Raw genomic sequence first — 21107 nt, 5'->3', positions numbered from 1 at the left:
ACAAGTTCTGGTGTGCGATAGAGAAGCTGATGGAAAACGTGAAAGATGAGGGAGTTGTTGTGGTAGGAGGAGACCTAAATGGACACGTGGGAAGGAGTATGGACGGTTTTGAGGGAGTTCATGGGGGTTACGGATATGGTGTGAGAAATGGAGAAGGTGAAAGGATTTTGGAGTTTGCTGATGGAGCTGATTTGTTGATTTGTAATACTCAGTTACAGAAAGAGGGTAATAAGCTTGTTACATACACGTCAGGTGGGTCGACGACAACCGTTGACTACTTGATTGTGCATAGGCGAGATAGGGGGCACCTCCGGGACACAAAGGTGATCCCGGGGGAGGAGGCTGTTTCACAGTACCACTTGGTTGTCTGCGACATAAGGGTGAAAGGTGCGAGGAGAGCTCGGCGGGTGAAGTACCAACCGAGATTGAAGGTGTGGAGGTTGAAAGAGGTGACCGAAAGGGAGGCATTAAAAGAGAGGCTGAGTAGAGCAGAGGATGATGTGGTTGAGCTTGAAAGTGGTTGGATGTCAATGAAAGATAGTCTGTTGGGAGCCGTTGGTGAGGTATGTGGATGGACAAAAGGACCACCGAGGCACTCGGAAACATGGGTGGTGGGATGATGAAGTTGGAAAGAGGATTGACGAGAAGAGGAAGAAGTTCAAGAAGTGGCAGAAGGCGAAGGGTACGGGAGCAGAAAAAGCAGAGCATGAAAGTTATAAGGCAGCCAAGAAGGCTGCAAAGAAAGAGGTAGCAAAGGCGCAGGAGGCATGTAGGAAAATGTTCAGAGAACGCTTGGATTCGGAAGAGGGCCAGAGAGCGGTATTCAGGATTGCAAAGCAGATAGCGAAAGAGAGGTGTGATGTGATGGGGGTGAGTTGCTTGAAGGATGAAGTGGGACAAATCGTTGTGGACCCAGATGGAATTAAAGGAAGATGGAAAAGATATATGGAAATGCTGTTGAATACAGAGAATGAATGGGATGGCAACATAGAGAGTAACCCAGTTTTAGGACCGGCAGAGAAGATAACTGAGAAGGAAGTTGAGGAAGCGATAAAAGCAATGAAGAGTAGAAAAGTGGGAAGGCCGACGGGAGTTGTGGGAGATATGTTGAAGGCAGCAGGAAGTTGGGGTGTGAAGAGAATGACAGAGATCTGTAATCTGGTGGTGAAAGAAGGCCGCATTCCAGTGGATTGGGAACTGAGTACCCACATCCCTCTATACAAGGGGAAAGGTGACCCTCTGGAGTGTGGCTCGTACCGAGCGATAAAGTTATTGGAGCATGGAATGAAGGTATTGGAAAGGGTGTTGGAGAGGAGGATAAGGAAGAAGGTGAAGATCGATGAAATGCAGTTTGGATTTATGCCAGGAAGAGGAACGACAGATGCGCTTTTCATTGTGAGGCAGTTGCTGGAGAAGTACATGGAGAAGAGGAAGAAGTTATTTCTTGGGTTTGTTGATCTGGAGAAAGCATTCGATAGGGTTCCACGCGAAGTATTGACATGGGCATTGAGGAAGTTAGGAGTGGAGGAATGGCTGATCAGAGTAGTGATGCCAATGTACAAAAGAGCACGAACAGCTGTAAGGACGAAGGACGGGAACAGTGGTGAGTTTGAGGTGAAGGTGGGAGTGCATCAGGGGTCTGTACTAAGTCCACTACTATTTGTAGCTGTGATGGAGGTGCTGGCTCAGAACATAAAGGAGGGTTTACCGTGGGAGTTGTTGTATGCAGTTGATCTGGTGTTGATTGCGGAAAGTATGGATGGACTGAAGGAAAAGATGAACAAGTGGAAGGAATGTATGGAGATAAAAGGTCTGAAGGTGAATATTGGAAAGACGAAGGTGATGGCAAGTGGTAAAGCATGTGGTGAGGTGGAAAGAACTGGGAAGTGGCCATGTGCTGTGTGCAGGAAGGGTGTCGGAGTGAACTCCATTCAATGTACAATGTGCGCTGAGTGGGTTCATCAAAAATGTAGTGGTCTGAGAGGGTCATTAACCAGTGTGGCAGCTACATTCAAATGTAAGGTGTGCACAGAGGGAGCTGCAGATGGAGGAAATGTTGAGTTGGATCTTGGAGGTGGCGTGAAGCTGGAAGGTGTGAAAACATTTTGCTACCTCGGAAACACGCTGAATGGAGAAGGTGGATCAGACTCGGCAACGGTTGCTCGAGTGAGATGTGCATGGAAGAAGTTTCGGGAACTGAGTGGCGTGCTGATGAAGAGGGGAGTGTCGTTGAAGCTGAAGGGAAAGGAAAGGTGTATTTTTTTAAATTTTTTAATTTTTATTTTTTTTGTATACAAGATCGAGGCTCGTGAAAGAGCGAACATTAATCACACAAAAAGACAAACCGACACATAAAACATATAACATCGGGAGCGGTAGACAAGATGGGGAGAGAGGGGGAAGGACACAAACACAACATTTGAGATGTTGCATGTGTGAGAAGTGTTATGATTTATGGGAGCGAGACATGGGTAATGAACTTAGAGCAGCAACGAAGGCTGGAAAGGGTGGAAATGCGAATGGTTCGGTGGATGTGCGGAGTATCGTTGAGAGAGAAGAAGACAAATGATGAATTGCGAAAGATGATGGGAATAGAGCCTGTGATTGATGCTGTGAAGAGGAACAGGTTGAGATGGTTTGGTCATGTGTTGAGGAAGGATGAAAGTGACTGGTTGAGAAGAGTGATGGAAATGAATGTAGAAGGAAGTAGAGGACGGGGAAGACCGAGAAAGACTTTGCTAAAGATGGTGGAAGAAGAAATGCGGGCAAGGGGGTTAACAAGGAGAGATGCCGAAAATAGGGAAAAATGGAGAAGATTGTCATGTTGACCTCACAGGTTGACCGCACAGGTTGACACAGGTTGCACAGGTTGAGCTCACAGGTTGACCGCAAGGACCGCAAGGCTAACCCCCGCTCTAGCAGGGAAAATGGCCTTAAAATGCATGTTGTGTTTGTTGTATCCTACTGATAGGCCAGATCTTGGTCCGGACCTGAACCAAAATCTCATTGGCTTATTCTTGTCACTTAACCAACTCATCCACCTACTTTTGTTGTAATCCCACCATAACTTTTTGAGATATCATGTTACATATCGTTTTAACCCCATCACTCAATGTTGAAGAATCACTTGGAAAACTAGAACGACACTCGGTGGAGCGCATACCTCCGCCATGCTGAACAGTTTGTGGTTTCTATCTCACCGATAGGCCGAATCTGGATTCGGACCTGAACCAAAGTCGAATTGGCTTGTTCTTGTCACCTACCCAACTCGTCCACCAAGTTTAGTCATAACTCGTTCATAACTTTTTTAAATATCATGTTATATATCGCTTTTGGTCCGATCTCTCAATGGCGAAGAATCACTTAGAAATTAAATAATTATTTAATTATTTATTTTGATTTAGATTTAGATATTTTGTCCATATACGTTCATAACTTTTTGAGATATCGTGCTATACTGTATTCTGGTTTTAGCCCTATTTCTAAATGGTGAATAATAATCAATTTAAAATTCTCGGATCCAGATCCGGATCATCACCAAAATCTAATCATTTCATACTTGTCACATGTCCAACGTCTCTACCAAATTTCATCAGACAAAGAGATATCCTGTTCACAGACGGACAAACAGACAAACAAACAAACAAACAGACAGAGATGAAAACATAACCTCCACCCACCTGAGGTGGCAGAGGTAATAATAAGAATTTGGGCGTAACTTAATCATGGGTTACCTTTCCAGATTGTAAAGTTTTTCATTTTGTTGTTTTCTGACATTGTGGCAACACAGATTCTTTCCCTGCTGCTAAGAAATTGATATACACCTATTGTTTTTCATCGATTACAAAAAAATAGTTGACGTACTGAGTGATGTGGTAATATATGGAGTTATATGATATGGAGTGATATGGTACTATGGTAAAAAGGACAACACGTTTCGCCAATGCCTATTTGCATAATCTGTTGTGCAAAGTGAATGCCAAATCTGGTCATTTAATGGCAAGAAATAATATGCAATGTCATCTTCCAAAGAAGCCACATGTTGGCTTTAGGGGTTAAGGTGCCTGCCTTGAGATCTTAGGGTCCTGAGGTTGAGCCCTTGTCGTGCAATTGAAATAACTCCAGGTGGGTTGACACAGCCTGTCATCCTTCCGAGGTTGGCAACTTACCGGTAATAGGGGGCACTGCATCAGCAGCACAGCCGCGCCCCCAGAATAATGATGCAGCCATGTAGCTACAGGCTTCCTACGAACCACCACCACCACCACCACCTTCCAATGAATGATTAATTATAAATATGACTTCTCCAGCCATTTACATATTATATGCAGGAAATTAAGAGGTGGTGTGGAGAACGGGGTAGGATAGAGAAAAGTGTTTGAGAAAAGGAAGGGCCAGGAGCGTTATACGGGTGGAAGAGAAAGGTGAAGGTAAACTTGCCATTGAAATTGGTATTCCTGCGCGTTGTGTTTGTCCTTGTCGAACGTGTTTGAATGCAACCATTTTTCGTCCTCACCCTCCCCAGCCCCTCCATGGTATATGAAAGAAACAGAAGTGGTTGTGGAAGAATCCAATGGCATAAGTGGCAAAGAATATTTCTGGAAAGGACCCTGAAATACCTAACAAAATAACGACTTTTCAAACTGGTCTGTGTTGTGATTCCGCAGTGGTGCGCTGTGTGGTGCTTGCGAGCCCGGGCTTTGTTAAAGACCAACTGCATGAACGGTTGTTTGGACCGAGCGCACGACCTGAGACGAGGCCCCTGCTGGAGCACCGAGCCAAGTTCATCCTCGCTCACTCAGCTTCTGGGCACAAACACGCGCTCACAGGTATGAAGGTGAACTCCACCTTTCAGTGGTTCCGTGTTGGTGGTACTGACCGAAAGTGCCCTTCCCGTACCGTATTGTAGATGTTTTCGTCCGGTCAGGGACGTTGTACCGGAGGTTCAAACGGCATTCATATGAACTTGAAGAATTAATCAGTCGGTATGTATTAGCAAGAGTAGGCCGATATGCTGGTACACACAGATGCTGCTAATAGGTACACACAAATGATTCATGGCCTTGAGTAAACTGACTTTCATATCAATCTCCTTCTGAGTCAGAGTTTCCCTGTATCATTGTGATTGAGTTTTAAACACTCGTTTTATTCATTCATTTATTTTGTTCTTTCTTCAGAGGTGTTGAGTGATCCATCAATGAGCAGCAAGCTTTCTGATACAAAGGTTGTTTCTCTCTCTCTCCCTCTCACTATCCTTTTCTCCACATCTTTGATCTATCCAGCATTCGCCTTAATACATGTGCTTTAGATTTTCATCTCGCCAAGAGAGAAAAAAGTTTCTGACTTCTGCTTTATTATGTTGGTGGAATTTATTAGTCATTCTGTGATTCATTATTTATGTGATTATGTGATTCATTCATTCATTAGCCTGGTGTTGGCTTAGCGGTTAGGGTGCCGGCTTGGGATCCTAGGATCCTGGGTTCGAATCCCAGTCGATCGCTGAATTAACGCCAGGGGGGTTGACTCAGGCTGTCATCCTTCCGAGGTCGGCAAATTGAGTACCAGCTTGCTGGGATGAATGATCCCGGTGTGTACCCCGGCTTAGAATAGGTACACCGTATCCCTGCGCATCGTAAGAGGCGACTAAGGGTTGGCGTCAGGAAGGGCATCCGGCCATAAAAACATTGCCTCAAACAGGGAACCATGATTGTCATGGGGCCCGCAAGGCTAACCCCCGCTCTAGCGGGGAAAATTGCCTTAAAACGATCATTCATATTCATTCATTCTGTGATTCATTAATTCTTTTTACCCTGTGCTCACGAAGCGAAAAGCAGGTTTAGGTTGATCGGTTGCGTATGTGCGATTGTGCGTGTCTGCATTTTTGAAATTAATTTTCTCGGCAACCGTTGGTCTGATTGACACGACCTTGTACCACAGGAGCGCCTCCGCCTGTCATATTTTTTAATTTACAATTATGACGTCATAGGTCACATGGCACGGACACCATCTTGGAAAAACGTTACACCCCTAATATCTACGAAACCGCTCAATGGAAAAAATTGAAACATGGCTCATTGTCAAGTACGCCCCATGGGGAATAAGATTTGTTAATGACGATGTCATCGGTGCCTTCATTATGACGTCATAATTCGAAAAGTACAACACTTGATCTGATCAGTATGAAAAAAATATATTCTTTGCAATTGTTAGTCCGATGGACACAACATTTTGACCATAGGGGCGTCTCCTCCTGTATATTTTTTAATGATAATTATGATGTCATAGGTCACATGGTACAGGCCCCATCTTGGAAAAACCGAAAAACGTTGCACCTCTATATCTCCAAAACCACTCCATGGAAAAATTGAAACATGGCTCATTGTAAAGAACTCCGCATGGGGAATAAGTGTTGTTAATGATGACGTCATTGTTGCCTTAATTATGACATCATAATTTGACAGGGACAACGCTTAGTCTGATCAGTTTTAAATTTCTTAAGCGTGATCTACACAACAATTATATTAGAGAATATAAATGTATGATGTCATCGCTCACGTGGTCTGGCAACCATATTGGATCAAAGAAAAAAAACGTTCAAAAACAGAAGAGTTGGCTCACCTCAAGTTGACTGTGCAGGGTAGGTTTTCTAGGAATACCATCTAGTTTTCATATGCAATGAAAATGCATATGTGTGTACATGTCCCTCAACCCCCTTTTTTGAACCAGTAATGCTTTATTCACTTTAGTCCTTGCTGAGATCGAAGCATCCAGTCGCTCTCACGGTTTAGATTTTTTTTTTAAACCACAAACATAAAAAATATCTGTAACTTAAGGAATGATGTCATCAGTTAACCGAACCTTGTGTTGCTTTTAATATATAATGTGTAATATTTTGATTTATTTATTTTTAATGCTTGGATTACCTTCTCTTTCTCTTTCATTCCCACCCCCCACACTTGTCTAAACCACTTGATCGACCAATCCTGACTTCCTCTCATCCTATTGTCCTTCTCCAATATCACAATTTATTCAGGCTGCGGGTGAAATAAAGGCACTCGAGGATTACCTCAAATGTCTGCAGCACGAACCAGACAAAGCATTTTACGGGTCTCTTACGCACCCTCGTTACTGCAATGAGCCCCCGCACCCCAGTCCCTGCACCCTGACCCCCTCCTTCTCCCCATGCCATGTGCAGAACAGCATTACAAAACTTCTAGCACATCATTGATTTGTCTTCTATGCTTTGATCTCACCTTTTGAACTGAATGCCCCATTTGTCAGTGTAAAACATGTGGAGAGAGCTATAGAGACTGAAGCTGTGGACGTGCTTCTCGTCAGTGACACGTTGTTCAGGTGAGTAAAGATAGAAATGATAACGGCTTGCATAAAGTAATGGTTCAACTTCCATTGTCTGCCTAAATGTTGTTAACCCCTCTGTTAAACCCTATCGCCCCAACGTTACCCTGTGTTTTGTTCACTCTTAGGATTCTAATTGGGTGTCAGTTGAAATTTCTTTTCCATGCTATCATTCCCTCGACCTTCATTTTGGAATGATCTCATTGAAACGTGAAAACCACAATAGAGCTCTAAGTTTATATACTTTGCATATGTTTAAATTAGGCCTGGGCGGCAATGGCAAAACCTATATCACCATAATGGGCCTGATTAACATGATTATCGTAATAATTGTGATAATATCACAATAATATAATGTAATGAGAACGGCACTCAGTAGAGAGCATACCTCCGCCTGGTTGGCCATATCACTCAATGGTGAAGAATCACTTTTAAAAATTTGACTAGCTGGATCCGGATGTGGATCTTCACCAAAATTGAATCGATTCTTCCTTGTCACACACATAACCTGTCCAACAAGTTTCATCCAAATCCATCCATAACCTTTTGAGATATCCTGCTATGTATCGTTTTTGTCCCGATCTCCCAAAAGTGAAAAATCACTTTAAAAATTAAATAATTCTCATATCCGAATCCATATTCAAATCTTCACGAAAATCGAATGTATTTGTTCTTGTCAGACACCCAACCGGACCACCAAGTTTCGTCCAAATCCGTCCACAACTTTTTGAGATATCCTGCTATGTATCGTTTTTGGCCCTATCTCCCAATGGTGAAGAATCACTTAAAAAATTATAGTAGCTGGATCCGAATCCGGATCTTCACCAAAATCTAATCATGTCGTCCTTGTGATATACGCTACATCTTTGCCAAATTTCGTCCGAATCCGTCCACAACTTTTTGAGATATTTTGTTCACAAAAAAACAAACAAAAAACAGAAAGGGGTGAAAACATAACCTTCATCCACTTTTGGTGGCAGAGGTAATTAGTGCCTTGAGTACCATGTAGCATACAATAATAATCTCACCGACACGGCACTCTGTAGAGCGCATATCTCTGCCATGTTTTATATCTTCCTGATAGGCCGGATCTGTTGAATACAGAGAATGAATCTGCTGTTGAATACAGAGAATGAATGGGATGGCAACATAGAGAGTAACCCAGTTTTAGGACCGGCAGAGAAGATAACTGAGAAGGAAGTTGAGGAAGCGATAAAAGCAATGAAGAGTGGAAAAGCCGGAGGGCCAACGGGAGTTGTGGGAGATATGTTGAAGGCAGCAGGAAGTTGGGGTGTGAAGAGAATGACAGAGATCTGTAATCTGGTGGTGAAAGAAGGCCGCATTCCAGTGGATTGGGAACTGAGTACCCTCGTCCCTCTATACAAGGGGAAAGGTGACCCTCCAGAGTGTGGCTCGTACCGAGCGATAAAGTTATTAGAGCATGGAATGAAGGTATTGGAAAGGGTGTTGGAGAGGAGGATAAGGAAGAAAGTGAAGATCGACGAAATGCAGTTTGGATTTATGCCAGAAAGAGGAATGACAGACGCGCTTTTCATTGTGAGGCAGTTGCAGGAGAAGTACATGGAGAAGAGGAAGAAGTTGTTTTTTGGGTTTGTTGATCTGGAGAAAGCATTCAATAGGGTTCCACGCAAAGTATTGACATGGGCATTGAGGAAGTTAGGAGTGGAGGAATGGTTGATCAGAGTAGTGATGGCAATGTACAAAAGAGCGCGCACAGCTGTAAGGACGAAGGACGGGAACAGTGGTGAGTTTGAGGTGAAGGTAGGAGTGCATCAGGGTTCCGTACTAAGTCCACTACTATTTGTAGCTGTGATGGAGGTGCTGGCTCAGAACGTAAAGGAGGGTTTACCGTGGGAGTTGTTGTATGCAGATGATCTGGTGTTGATTGCGGAAAGTATGGATGGACTGAAGGAAAAGATGAACAAGTGGGAGGAATGTATGGAGACAAAAGGTCTGAAGGTGAATATCGGAAAGACGAAGGTGATGGCAAGTGGTAAAGCATGTGGTGAGGTGGAAAGAACTGGGAAGTGGCCGTGTGCTGTGTGCAGGAAGGGTGTCGGAGTGAACTCCATTCAATGTACAATGTGCGCTGAGTGGGTTCATCAAAAATGTAGTGGTCTGAGAGGGTCATTTACCAGTGTGGCAGCTACATTCAAATGTAAGGTGTGCACAGAGGGAGCTGCAGATGGAGGAAATGTTGAGTTGGATCTTGGAGACGGCGTGAAGCTGGAAGGTGTGAAAACATTTTGCTACCTCGGAGACATGCTGAATGGAGAAGGTGGATCAGACTCGGCAACGGTTGCTCGAGTGAGATGTGCATGGAAGAAGTTTCGGGAACTGAGTGGCATGCTGATGAGGAGGGGAGTGTCGCTGAAGCTGAAGGGAAAGGTGTATGCTGCATGTGTGAGAAGTGTTATGATTTATGGGAGCGAGACATGGGTAATGAACGTAGAGCAGCAACGAAGGCTGGAAAGGGTGGAAATGCGAATGGTTCGATGGATGTGCGGAGTATCGTTGAGAGAGAGGAAGACAAATGATGAATTGCGAAAGATGATGGGAATATTGCCTGTGATTGATGCTGTGAAGAGGAACAGGTTGAGATGGTTTGGTCATGTGTTGAGGAAGGATGAAAGTGACTGGTTGAGAAGAGTGATGGAAATTAATGTAGAAGGAAGTAGAGGACGGGGAAGACCGAGAAAGACTTGGCTAAAGATGGTGGAAGAAGAAATGCGGGCAAGGGGGTTAACAAGGAGAGATGCAGAAAATAGGGCAAAATGGAGAAGATTGTCATGGGGACCGCAAGGCTAACCCCCGCTCTAGCAGGGAAAATGGCCTTAAAATGCATGTTGTGTTGTTGTGTATAGGCCGGATCTGGATTTGGACCTGAACCAAAATCTAATTGCTTGTTCTTGTCTCCTAACCAACTCATTCACCATGTTTTGTCATAATCTGTCCATAACTTTTTGATATATCATGCTACATATCATTTTGGCCCTATCACTTTGACTGCCGCTTCCGGTCTTGTCGGCGAGGTGTCGTTTTTTTCGAAGCTGTCCACGCTCTCCACACTATCGAAGTTAAGTAATTGTTCCCATTTGTATTTTTGTCAAAACTGTATTTATCTTATGGGTGTGTACCCTCAGTGTGTCCCTAGGAAGATTATCAGTGTAAATCGTTCATACGTGTATAAAATCGTCGGTTATTTTGTGCTGCGTCTTTTGCGGACCAGTACTTTGTTTCCTACCTTGAGGCTTTGTTTTTCTCTCAGCGGTCGATTGTGGTCCATTTACTTTCGTTCTCTCAGTTTTTCCCAGTCATTTCCACCCCATTCTTCCTTGTTTAAAATCTTAACTCTAAAAAATAAAATATTTCCTTCTTTGTTCTTATTCGTTCTTATTCGTTTGTTCGTTCTTCGACCACATGTTTCACCCCCATTTCCCCAGATAGTTTTCACTGTTTAATTTTAAAATGTTTAAACTTTCCCCTGAAGTGCTGTATTCTGTCGTATATTATAACTGCACATCGGATTTTTATGTGAAAAAAAAGAAATTTTTTTTTCACATAAAACAGCTTTTTTGCGCGCAAAAAAATTATTTTGCTATTTTCGGAGAAAAAAAGAATTTCGCCCTTTTTCGGGAAAAATAAAATAAAATGCCCTTTTTGGTCGAAAATGTCTGGCAACACTAAAAAAATTAGGGAATTTTTCGAAATTTTAAACTGCGATCGAAATTTGTAACTGCGATCGAAATTTTTAACTGCGATCGATCTCAAAAACAAAACGTTGCGTCCACTTGCGTGCGTTGCGTCCCCAGCGTGTACAGCAGTGAGGCGGTGTACTACAGTGAGAGAGTGAACACAAAGTGTGAACAAGTCTCCTATCAAGATGAGTGCTGCTCTTCGTGACAAGTGGCTGAAGGAATTCAACGCTGGCGGCGATGGGGCCACCTTCAAGTACGTGTCAAGTGACACGGCTTTTTGTCGAGCTTGTGAAAAGACTTTCCGGGCGAAGCAGAAGTGTGAGCTGGCCCAACATGTCCGAGGAGACCGCCACAAGAGCAACTTGGCCTTGAAGAAGAAGAGGACGGTCACGCAAGCCACCATGGAGGACTTTGGTGGCGGAAAGAGGCACAAGTGCGACGTCGTGGCTCAGGAGCTGTGCCAGGCCATGCTGGCCGCTGGCATCCCATGGTCGAAATTGGAAAACCCTGCCCTCCGGTCATTCCTGGAGAAGCACATCACTCTCCAGATCCCTGATGAAAGCTGGATTCGAAAGCACTACCTCGACAAGTGCTACGACGAGGCCTTGGCGGGGATCCGTGCCGACCTCGGACAGCAGCCCATCTGGCTGTCCGTCGACGAGACGACCGATTCGGCAGGTCGATATGTGGCCAACATCATCGCGGGATGCTTGTCCAAGGAGGGGTACTTTCGTCCCCACCTCGTCCAGTGCATGTTTCTGGAGAAGACCAACTCCGGGTAGATCGTGCATGCAGTCAATGACACGCTGCGCTATCTTTGGCCTGATTTCAAGCCGGAGTGCCTCAAGGTCCTCGTCAGCGACGCCGCGGCCTATATGATCAAGGCCGGCCATGCCCTGAAGGAACTCTTCCCGGACTTGCTGCATGTCAATGGGTTGCGCACGCACTCCACCGTGTCTGCGAGACAGTGCGAGAAATGTTCAAGGACGTCAACGACCTGATTGCCACGACGAAGAAGGTGTTCGTCAAAGCCCCGTCGCGTGTTGTCTTTTGGAAGGAGCAGCAGCCCAATCTTTCTCTCCCCCCGGAGCCCATTCTGACTCGGTGGGGGACGTGGATCGACGCCGCGGTGTTTTACGCCGAGCACTTCGAGGCCGTCAAGGACATTGTGGACCAGCTGAACGATGACGACGCGATGGCAATCCGGAGTGCCAAGGACCTGTTCGGAAAGGCGGACATCAAGCTCAGTTTGGTCTTCTTAAATGCCCACGTGTCGTTCATCCCGAAGATCCTTAAGCAGCTGGAGGAGGCCGGCATGGAGCTGGCCAAGGCCTTCCAGCTCCTTGATCAGGCCAAGGAGGAGCTCGAAAAGATCCGAGGCTGCCGTAAGGAGATCCTGCTCACCAAGTTCAAGGCAGTGCTGCAGCGCAATCCCGACATTGGTGTGCTGACGACAGTGGCTTTGATCCTGGATGGAGATCAGCACGGATCTGAGGTTGGTGTGCCCGCTGGAGTCAAGCTTGCTGACATCCCCCTCTTGAGGTACTGCCCCATCGTCAGCGTCGACGTGGAAAGGTCCTTCTCCGTCTACAGAAACGTCCTCACCGACCGCCGACACCGCCTCACCAAGGAGAACATTACCAAGATAATGATTTCAAACACCTACTTTAACCGTTCCTAAAAGGGTCTTGTCAATTTCTTCTAGTCCTCTACTTATCAAACAATGCGGTTGCAATAAAGGTACCTGAATGTCATTTTTTACCTGTTTACTAGCCCAGAGTGCTTAATGTTGTGCAGGAAAAAGCTTACCATTTTTTGTTCTTTTTTTGACTGATTTCTGAAAAACTTGGTAATAATAAAAAATGAATAAAACGGGGGAAAAAAAAATTTCGGGATTTTTTCACATAAAAAAAAAATCCGCTTTTCAAAACATAAAAGGCCTATTTTCTTAACATAAAAATCCGTAGTCTAATTATAACACTTTTTTCTTCTTCTCCTTTAAAATGTTGTTTTCGACTTGCTCACCAAATCGCTTCATTTCAAAAAAAAAATCCATCTCTTACAGTTCCTCCATCCTACATTCCCTGAACTCACCTGCATTCCACCCCTCCTCCAGCATTCTCAAACGTATCTCTGACTCGAAGGTCACAAGAAACTCATTTTGCAATAAATGTTCGTTTCCCATTAATCGTACAACACTTTCTAAAATCCAAACTCACCCCTCCCCTCCTAATCTTCCCCGTCACCCATCCCTTTCAAATCTCAACCCCCAGCCCCTCCCCTCCCAAACTCCCCTCTCACCCCTCCCCTCCTAAACTCCCTTCTCACTCCTCCCCTCTTAAACTCCCCCCTCGCCCCTCCCCTCCTAAACTCCCCCCTCACCCCTCCCCTCCCAAACTCCCTCCTCACCCCTCCCCTTCAAATCTCCCCACCCTCCTTTTTTCTCCAATTCCCCCCTCTCACCCCTCCTCAAAGCATCCTCCCTGCTTCTTCTCCCTTCCAACTCTCACCTCCATCTCCCCCAACCTTCTTCCTCGCTCTGCCCCCCCCCCCCCCACCTCAAACAACACCTCACTGTGCCTCACCCAATCACCATCAAACCTTTTGTCTGCCCTATTCTTCCCTTTCTCCAAGCTATTCTGAAATCTCTGACAAACTTTCAACAGCTCTCCCTACCTCTTCCTTCTCTTCCACATCTTACCCAACCCCTCCCACCCCCTGTTCTGTATCCGATGCTCCCCCTTCCTCTTCATTAATGGTATGGACCTCAAACATCCGGAGCCTTCGCTCAAACTTGACTGATCTTACCATACAGGTTGCTTCTGACAAACCAGACTTGATCAACAGAAACTTTCCTCCTTCATGATGTCTCTGATTCCTTAATATCTTTCCCGGGTTACTCCCTCCTCCGGTATGATAGACCTGAGACTCGTCCTGGAGGTGGGGTTGCTATCTTTATCAAAAACTCTCTTCCTCACTCTCCCTGCACTGCCCTCTCTTTACCTCACCCCCAGGAGTACCTCTGGCTACAGCTTCCCCTTATCTCCCACCTTTTGTTCATATGTGTGTTGTACCGTCCACCAAACAGGGATGACTCCTTCTACATCTCGCTGTCTGATAACATGGACCAACTTCTATCTACTCATCCCAACTCTCTCTTCCTCATATGTGGTGATTTCAATTGTCACCATGCCAGTTGGCTGGGTGTGGGTACCTCTCTCACCAGCCATGGCTCCTCAGCAAAGGACTTCTGCGACTCACTGGGACTGACACAATCTGTCAATTTCCCGACCCGCATCTCAGTCAACGGAGCATCTTCTCTTCTAGACTTGGTTATGACTAGCTTCCCTGCAAATGTCTGCTGCTCTTCTTCTGCTCCAATCGGCTCATCTGATCACGTGCTTCTTAAAGTGGACATCTCTCTGGCCATTCTCAGAGAGCCTCCTCAGCGTCGACGAGTCTGGCATTTCACTCAGGCCAACTGGCACGGTCTTCAAGCAGCCATCAATCATCTGGACTGGTCTCCCATCTCTACCGCCTCTGACATCAACTCATCCTGGGATTTCTTCCAAAGTAAATTGCTCTTTCTCATGCACAGATTTATCCCATCTCGTCTTCAGTTGTCATACACTTCCTCCCGTCCATGGTACTGATCACGTGCTTGTTAAACGGTGAGGTGAGGTGGTGAGGCTGTTGTGAGGTGAGGTGTGAGGTGAGGCTGTGGTGAGGCTGTTGCCCAGAAACAACTTGCCTTCGCCTCCTGGAAAGCAAATCCAATGGAAGGAAATCTCATTTCCTTTCACAAAGCCCGAAACAAGTGTGTGTCCACCCTCAGGAGAGCCAGGAAACAATATCTCTCCACTCTCAAGACCGAACTCTCAAACCTGTCTCCCTCTTCCAAATCCTGGTGGCATCTGGTCAAACATGTTTCTGGTGTTTGTTCCCCCTCCGTCCCCTCCCTTACCTCAAACGGCTACACAGCTGACTCCGCACGTGAAAAAGCTGAATGCCTCAGCTCTGTGTTTGCCTCAAAATCTTGTGTCCCAAACCCATCCCTCTCTGTACCCACCGTACCCAGTTGTACCCAGCTGCTCCTGGACTCTGTGGCTTTTTCTCCTGACAAGGTGGAGAAGTTTCTGTCAATCCTCGACTCTGATTCTGCAACTGGACCAGACGGTATCAGCCCACGGGTCCTAAAATCCTGCTCTGCCGCTTTTTCACTCCCACTCTCTGTTCTCTTCACCCTCTCTTTTGCTCAAGGTCATCTGCCATCAGCTTGGAAATTAGCCAACATTACCGCTTTACACAAAAAAGGTGCAAAAACAGATTTTTTTTTTTTTTTTTTTTTTTTTTTTGTTGTATACAAGATCGAGGCTCGTGAAAGAGCGAAAATTAATCACACAGAAAGACAAACAGACACATAAAACACTCCTTGATCTCCTTGACACTCCTTGACAAACAGATCCTTGCAACTACAGACCAATCAGCCTTCTCCCAATTATCAGCAAAGTCATGGAATCCATCATTGCTTCGGATATCAAATCTTTGCTCTTCTCCAATGGCTTGATCCCTGATCATCAATTTGGTTTCAGACCAGGTCACTCTACTCTGGACATGCTGCTTCTGCTGTCTCAACAATGGATGGAGGTCCTCAATGCCAAACAGGAAATTAGAGCTGTCTCCCTTGACATATCACGTGCCTTCTATACGGTCTGGCACCCCGCCCTGCTCACCAAACTCTCCTCCTATGGTATCCATGGAAATCTCCACGCTTGGCTTGCGGACTTCTTTGCGCTTGGCTTGCGGACTATAACCCTGCTTTGCGCTTGGAGTAATAAAACCCATTCCATTGCTTATTCTACTTCTTCACTCCATGTTGGGCTCCGCTCAGAGCTTTCATTCACTCACGAGCACAACATTTAACAAAACAGAATGGAAATTAACATGATTACTTGCCAAACACGATGCTGATGTTATTTGATAGCATTTAACATTAAGCTGTTGTGGTGGACTGCGATGGATAAACTTTGAAAGGCCTGATTTCCACTCTTCTTTCTACACTACTCACAATAATTTAGGGTTATTGTGGGAGTGAGTTGATTTTTTTTTTATAGGGGTTAGGGTTAGGGTATTGAAATCAAGAATGCTGTGTTTTTTCTCACTCATTAATAACCATAGAATTAGGACCAACAACTTTTTTCAACATAATTAATACACAAAATCAACCACACCGAAAAACCTGCCAATATCCATAACTTATTGTGAGTAGTGTATTTCTCCTCTTCTTGGTTCAACCAACATATCCAGTTGAATTGACAAGAGTCAACTATATTGAATGATTTATGATTTGCCTACTTTTTGGTAACGGATCGGGGAAATACATTGAGTGTTGCACATTTGGCCGACCTAATTGTACATTTGAGAATACCTCTTTTTATTCACCTTGTGACCCTGACCATGATAGGAACCAGGAAGTGGCCGTCCGCAATCGTTACGTTCGCATTGTGGACTCTGTCAAAGAAGGTGGTGGTACAGTCAGGTAACGTCACATTGGAATAAAACCATACCATATTGTTTGAATGGTACTCCAACCCAGGAGCATCTCACCTCCAAGCTCTTTCCCCAGGTGCCTCCACTTATGATTGCCCCTTCCTCTGCCCCTACCCCTGTTTACTGTAGGATATTCTCCAGTCTGCACGTTTCTGGCGAACGTGAGTGTCCTCTGTATCTTGTTTTGTCGCATTGCCATTTCTACAGTAACACAAAGTTGATTAGCAAAGTGAAGAATTTTATTTTTGGGGTCATTAGTAAATCTGGAGGTTTTTGTGCCTATACTGCTTGTGTGTAAAATGCTTCCTTTAGATTGTGCGGCCCGTGCCGATTTGTATATTATTGTTCGTAGAACATGTAAAACGGGCACGAGTTACTACTGTGCTGTGGAATAGTAGAATAGAACCCACAAACCCTATTTTGGTTCGTTTAATTTGGATAAAGGCTAGTCTGGCTTTGCTGAATGTGAATGACAAGTGAAGTAACTTCTTCCTCCCCCATTTGGCTCGATTCTTCTCTTTCTCTCTCCAGAGTTGAATCAATTGGGTGGGATTGCAGCGATCTTACGCTTTCCTGTTCCTGATGCCGATACCAGCTCCAGTTCAAACTCTGATGAGGATTAACCGATGAGACTGAAATTGTGTAGCATATTGTAAAAATAAATAAAAAAAGATAATTTTTCATGAACCTACAATATAATAATAATATATTGTACACCGTAAGAAGTTTGACAGGATGGTGCAGACGTTTACCTCTGAGCCGTCCAGTGGGAGTTCGATTCTCGGTACAACAATAAACTGTCGGATTCGTGCTTCACAGGTAGGGCATTGCCTGAATTAGTGTGTCGACCGTTGGACGAACGTTAAGCAGGGTATCCTGTCCGCTAGCATGAGTTGGTGGACTTTAAAGATCCCACGGTGTCTTTAGACGAAGAACACAAGAATTATCACCGGCACTCTGAACGAATTCCAAATTCCTGCCACGACTTTCTCACAAACCTGTACTTGTGGCGAGTAGGCCAAAAGGCCTTCAAATGTCTTGTTGAGGAAGCCTTCCTCCTGCAGTGGTGGATTGAAATAGGCTAGACGTAGAACATATGATAATAAATGTGACTTTTTGGTGGAATGGATTGTTACCTTTGACCTGATCATTTTTATTAGGCCCATATAATGCAGTGTATGTTATACAAGTGATTCCCTAACCACTTTTACTATATTGCTCATGGTGAGAAAACAACCATAAAATGTATTTATCGTTAAAATGACGTGCTACGGGAGACTTGAACTGCACGCTTATTGCTGTGATGACCACTCTTGGATGTTGGACTCTTCCTTTGCATTCCTGTCTCGATGGGCGAACTTTTTTTTTCTCACCACTCAAACCAATGAATTGCGCAAAGCACAATAAACATTCAGCCTCATACCTGTTCATGCAGTTCACTTTTATTTTATGAACCTGCAAACGGCAATGCGATCAACCGATTCCTTCTATCCCAAAACTAACCCTGGTCATTTCAATCCGTCCTGGCGGAGCTGCCAAACCCACCTCTTCCATCCTCGGAGAAGAGCTCGCTCAAAAGTTTTCACCAAGCCCAGGCCATCTTGGTAAAGAGTATTGGTCTGGTCATTGACAGACAAATATTTTGAAGCCATATATGTCTCTCTTTTTTTTTTTGCGGCGTAGCCCATAGGGCAAAGCTGTCTAGAACAGTGTTTGTCCGTATGTATGGATGTATGTATGTCCCTCACAAATGCACACCAATCAGAGCTGAGGATCTGGTCACATGACAAGGGTGATATGATGTGATTATGTCTGTGATGTCATTATGGAGTACAACGGCTGACTCCACACACCGCTATTTTGATTTATATGCTGTTCAGGCCGAACATATCGTTGAACCTGTCATATATCACAATTGCCATGCTCTACCTTAACGTTTTTCATTCAGTGTGAAACAAACAAACAGAGTGTTAAAATGACCATCAAATACCGAAAGCATAGGCGTTATGGGTCTTCCATCAACACGGTACGTATAGGCCTTAGGCTTCATGCCTCACCTTCAGGCTGATTCGGACAAATTAGCCCAGGTTTCTCAATACAGTGGAATCGTTTTTGTAATAATAATAATACCGTTAATAATAATAATATAGTAAATATAATCGTAACACTGCAATCCCTTTGTCGTGACTGCAAAGTTGCTGTATTGAAGCAGTGTATGGTTGGTTCATTGTTGACTCGAAACTTCGATATATATAAACGCGAGTTGTCTGTGTGTATGTCCGCGTTTTATTCAGAGATGGCTGAACGGATCTTCATCAAACTTTCAGAGGTTCATCAGTGAGTGCCTGGGAGTGTTTTAGGCAAAAAAAGATTTGAAAAAAAAAAGTTCGTTTTTTTGGAGTTAAAATAAATAAATAAATAAATCGCTCGAAAGTACCGAAGCCTTTTTAAATTAATGACAGTTATATACAAGTACACATTCGCATAAATAAATACAAAACAATTACCAGACATTTGAATACAAATAAATGAAACAATTCCGGAAGTGTACGAATTTGGTAGTACGGCTTCTTCTTCTTCCTGATCGGCATCACACTTAACTCAGAAACGTGAGCCACATTCACTCAGAAACGTGAGCCACTCCCCTCCCCCCCTCTCCTTCCCCTCCCCCCTCCCCTTCCCCCTCCTCCCTTCCCCCTCCTCCCTTCCTCCCCATCCCCTTCCCCCTCTCCCCCCTTCCCCTTCCCCCTCCCCTCCCTTCCTCTTCCTCCCTCCCCTCCCCTCCCCCCTCCCTCCCCCTCCCATCTCACCCCCTTCCCCCTCCCCCTCCCATCTCACCCCCTTCCCCCTCCCCTCTCCTCCCCGTCCCCTCACCTCCCCCCTCCCCTCCTCCCCTTCTCCTCCTCTCCCCCTCCCCCTTCCCCCCTCCTCCCCTGCCCTCCCCTCCCCCGCCCAGCAATGCCGGGTACTTCTGCTTGTATAAAATAAACCAGTATCTCAATGCAATCTTTTCACTTCCATGGTGACAGACAGCTTAGAGACTTTGAGTACTTAAATTTTTTTTTAATACCATACTGTGGGGGTTACCCCATTGGGACATAATCCACAGGCACGGGACCAGTGGGGCTATTGATTGTATGGGCGTGGCGTGCGCTCGGTTGTTGGAGCCACGCCCCCTTAAGAGTGAGTTGCGTTATAAAAGATGCGTGAGTTCCGGTATGTGTTAGTTCTGTTGGAATAAAGGAGCTTTGATCAAGCTACGAAGTGTCTTGCCCTCTCGTTATCCGCAACTCCTACATTGGTGACCCCGTCTTGCTCTCGAACGTTTTTGGAGCTTCAAACAAACATGGCGACAAGCGCAGTTTCGATTAAACTGCCGGAGTTTTGGGAACGACAAGCTGCCATTTGGTTCGCACAAGCTGAGGCGCAATTCGCCATTCGGAGCATTTCTGCGGACGACACGAAGTATTATTATGTCGTGTCTGCGCTCAGCGGCTCCACTGTGACCAGAGTGGTGAGCCTTCTCAAGGATCCTCCCAAGGGCTGCAAGTACGAGACGCTAAAGGCGCTGCTGCTCCTAACCTTCGAGCTCACTGAGGCCGAGCGCGCCCGCGAACTACTTTCTCTACCCGGGCTGGGCGATTCCAAGCCGTCGGAGCTTATGGACCACATGTTGTCTCTCCTGGGCAGCCACCGACCATGTTTCCTCTTCAAAGAACTGTTCCTGCAACAGCTGCCAGGACAGGTACAGTCAGCCCTGGCCAACTCGTCTGTTAAGGATTTCCGCGCCCTGGCTCGGGAAGCAGACAAGTATTTCTCCACCAGACAGCAATGTAGTGCGGCTGCATGGGACCCCGGCCCCGTCGCGGCCGCCATTACGGCCCAGCGGCGGAAGGTCCCAGGCTTGTGCTTTTACCACGCAAGGTTTGGTTCCAAGGCCGAAGCATGCCGACCACCCTGCAGCTTCAGCGAGTCGGGAAACGGGGTGGCCGGCGCTCGTTAACTGCCATGAGCGTCGGCCGTTCGGGCAGTTTGTTGTTCATTTCGGACACCGACTCTGGACGTCGTTTCCTCTGCGACACAGGGGCCCAGGTGAGCGTTCTACCGGGAGTCACGGCCCGCCCTGGAAGCCGCCAACGGCAGTGCTATTCGGACTTTTTTCAAACGGACCGTGGCACTGTGCTTTGGCGGGCAGCGGTTTTCATGGGATTTTGTCACGGTGAGGGTGTCCACCCCCTTGCTGGGCGCTGATTTCCTCTGCGCCAACGGCCTATTGGTGGATGTTAAAAATCGGCGGCTCATTAATGCGGAGACATTCAGTTCTCTTCCATGCTCGCTGAGCGGGTCCGGCTCGACGAGGCTTGCTTGCACGCTCTCGACCTCTGATGAGTTCGCCCGCCTCCTCACCGAGTTCCCAGTCCTTACACGGCCCACCTTTTCGGCCATTGACATCAAGCACGGGGTGGAGCATCACATTCCGAC

The 21107-nt window shown here is 45.8% G+C and overlaps 2 protein-coding genes across 4 annotated transcripts in view; one reads left to right on the top strand and one right to left on the bottom strand.

Annotated features, from left to right (window-relative positions):
• The window catches only part of PELO (pelota mRNA surveillance and ribosome rescue factor), a 34893-nt gene extending 16848 nt beyond the window's left edge, over positions 1-18045 (top strand). The window contains exons 8-14 of the mRNA XM_068124250.2: positions 4668-4829; positions 5178-5224; positions 7034-7107; positions 7282-7353; positions 16540-16614; positions 16755-16786; positions 17157-18045. Coding sequence (XP_067980351.1) covers positions 4668-4829; positions 5178-5224; positions 7034-7107; positions 7282-7353; positions 16540-16614; positions 16755-16786; positions 17157-17248 — 554 coding nt within the window. The 3' untranslated portion in view covers positions 17249-18045. The remainder of the gene's footprint in view (positions 1-4667; positions 4830-5177; positions 5225-7033; positions 7108-7281; positions 7354-16539; positions 16615-16754; positions 16787-17156) is intronic.
• Positions 1-21107, bottom strand: part of LOC137432380 (uncharacterized) — a 515673-nt gene that overhangs the window by 442838 nt on the left and 51728 nt on the right. The window lies entirely within an intron of this gene.

Source organism: Myxine glutinosa, chromosome 8 (genome assembly GCF_964187855.1).
Source record: "Myxine glutinosa chromosome 8, kmMyxGlut1.1, whole genome shotgun sequence".
Lineage (NCBI taxonomy): Eukaryota > Metazoa > Chordata > Myxini > Myxiniformes > Myxinidae > Myxine > Myxine glutinosa.
Note: the sequence above shows the minus strand (reverse complement) of the source record. Positions and strands in the feature narration are given on the sequence as shown.